The 2500-nt window shown below is 48.5% G+C and overlaps 1 protein-coding gene across 8 annotated transcripts in view; it reads right to left on the reverse strand.

Annotated features, from left to right (window-relative positions):
- The window catches only part of LOC135115525 (serine/threonine-protein kinase N-like), a 148341-nt gene that overhangs the window by 117363 nt on the left and 28478 nt on the right, over nt 1–2500 (reverse strand). For 7 of the 8 annotated variants that reach the window (XM_064032386.1, XM_064032387.1, XM_064032388.1 and 4 more), the window contains one exon: nt 358–526. In XM_064032386.1, the coding sequence (XP_063888456.1) occupies nt 358–526 (169 nt within the window). Of the gene's footprint in view, nt 1–357; nt 527–1971; nt 2043–2500 lie in introns of all 8 variants that reach the window. The other variant, XM_064032389.1, reaches the window with a different exon arrangement.

Below are 2500 nucleotides of genomic sequence, written 5' to 3' on the forward strand. Positions count from 1 at the left end.
TGTGTGTGTGTGTGTGAGTGCATGGGAGAGGTTTAAGGCTTAAGTGGTGTTGGATGGGTAGTTTATGGGGTGGTGTTGATGGGGCGGGCCTTAAGTGGCAAAGTTGACGTAATGGGGAGTTTGAAGGGATACGGGGTGATGGGGATTGATGGGGGGAAGGGAGGGGGAGTTCAGAATTATTTGAAATTATGGGAGTGTTTGAAGAGGGGGGATCTGAAGAGGAAGTGTAGGGGGTGGTGATGGAGAAGGGGGCAGGGAACACATGAAAACATTACTCAAGGCAACTTTATAAATCCCCCCCTCTCTCTCTCTCTCTCACACACACACACACACACAACCTCCCTTCTTCCCCCTCACCGGTCGTGACGCGCCGTAGATTCTCAGCTCCTTCCTTAATCTTGAGTTCCTTTCGTATCTCTTTTCTAATGTGTTCGCGAAGTTCTTCCAGCCGCTGGCCCAGGGTGACATCCCCAAGCTCAGGAGGCAGGCCATATTTGTGTGTTAACTCCTGAATGATTGGCAACCCCTGTGGGAGACGAGGAGACGTGTTAAGTGAGATTGGGTGCGCTGGGATGAGTCGGGGATAGTTGGGGTGAGTCTAGTTGGGGTGATAACGTGTGGGTGGCTGTCTGGAGGAATGGGGGTGTAAATGGGTGGGTATTTGAGTGTGTTTAGGGAGGAAGTGTGTGTATGTGTGGGTGTGTTTGCGTGTCTGGGGAAGGAAATGTGTAGGTGCGTGAGTTTGGGTGGTGTAGGAGATGGTTATGGAAATGGGTGACTGGGGTGGGTGACTAGGAGGGCAGGGGAGGGATGGGAAGGAAGGAAGGGAGGAGAGGAGAGGAGAAGGGTGAGGGAGAAAGAATGGAAAAGCGAAGTGAAAATGAAATGTAAAAAAAAGAAAACAGGAAAGACATTTTTCAGAGAGAGAGAGAGAGAGAGAGAGAGAGAGAGAGAGAGAGAGAGAGAGAGAGAGAGAGAGAGAGAGAGAGAGAGAGAGAGAGACAGAGAGATTATATATGAAAAAAAGCAATAAAACAATATTATCACCTACTACAATCTCTCTCTCTCTCTCTCTCTCTCTCTCTCTCTCTCTCTCTCTCTCTCTCTCTCTCTCTCTCTCTCTCTCTCTCTCTTATCTTCCCTATCAGTTTATCAGTTGTTTAATGATACCAGACATGTCCCTGCAATGATACTAATAGCAGAGAGAGAGAGAGAGAGAGAGAGAGAGAGAGAGAGAGAGAGAGAGAGAGAGAGAGAGAGAGAGAGAGAGAGAGAGTTTTTCCAATAATTGTCATAGAAAATGTGACTTCTTAAATAATTCCTCCTCCTCCTCCTCCTCCTCCTCCTCCTCCTCCTCCTCCTCCTCAGGTATAATAGATGATGATGAGAATTTTAATGTGACAACAGGTGTGTGTGTGTGTGAGAGAGAGAGAGAGAGAGAGAGAGAGAGAGAGAGAGAGAGAGAGAGAGAGAGAGAGAGAGAGAGAGAGAGAGAGAGAGTGTGTGTTCATCCCTCCCTCCCTCCCTTCCTTTCTGTCCCTTCCTCCTCCTCCTCCTCCTCCTCCTCCTCCTCCTCCTCCTCCTCCTCCATATCTATCTAGCTTCTATTCCTTCCTTTCTTCCTTCCTTCCTTCCTCTTCTATACCTCCCACAATCCCTTCCTTCCTTCCTTCCTTCCTCCTCCTCCTCCTCCTCCTCCTCCTCCTCCTCCTCCTCCTTCTTGACGAGGGAGATTAATGGGAAGGCCCCGTGATAGTGAAGATAGCTCCTCCTCCTCCTCCTCCTCCTCCTCCTCCTCCTCCTCCTCCTCCTTCTCCTCCTTTCTTTCCTCATTTAATTTCCACCACCACTACCACCACCACCACCACCACTACTACTACTACCACCACCACTACTACTACTACTACTACTACACCTCCCCCACCTCCCCCATCCCCCACCACCTCCCCAGGCCCCCCTTCTCTTACTCACCATGTCTCTCTGGGTGTGAGTGGGGAGTGAGTGGGAGAGTGAGAGGGAGAGGGGAGTCACACACTACTCACCTGAAAGCAGAGGTGAGAGGGAGGGTGTTACAAGGTGAGAGAGAGAGAGAGAGAGAGAGAGAGAGAGAGAGAGAGAGAGAGAGAGAGAGAGAGAGAGAGAGAGAGAGAGAGAGAGAGAGAGAGAGAGAGAGAGAGAGAGAGAGAGAGAGATTAGTGCATTCAATACTTTTAAGATTACGAAAGACGTTTAAAGAGAATAAAGAAAGAAATTAGTAAAAAATAAAGAAAATAAGACAGACAGACAGACAGACAGACAGACAGACAGACAGACAGATACACAAACACAATCTATTTTATTCAAGCATCTACAAATTATACACAAGATTAATTCAACTCTCTCTCTCTCTCTCTCTCTCTCTCTCTCTCTCTCTCTCTCTCTCTCTCTCTCTCTCTCTCTCTCTCTCAAAGAAGCGGAACCACTCACTAGGCGCTAATGATGCCAATAAGCAGGAGGAGGA

Source organism: Scylla paramamosain, chromosome 29 (assembly GCF_035594125.1).
Source record: "Scylla paramamosain isolate STU-SP2022 chromosome 29, ASM3559412v1, whole genome shotgun sequence".
Taxonomy (NCBI): Eukaryota; Metazoa; Arthropoda; class Malacostraca; order Decapoda; family Portunidae; genus Scylla; species Scylla paramamosain.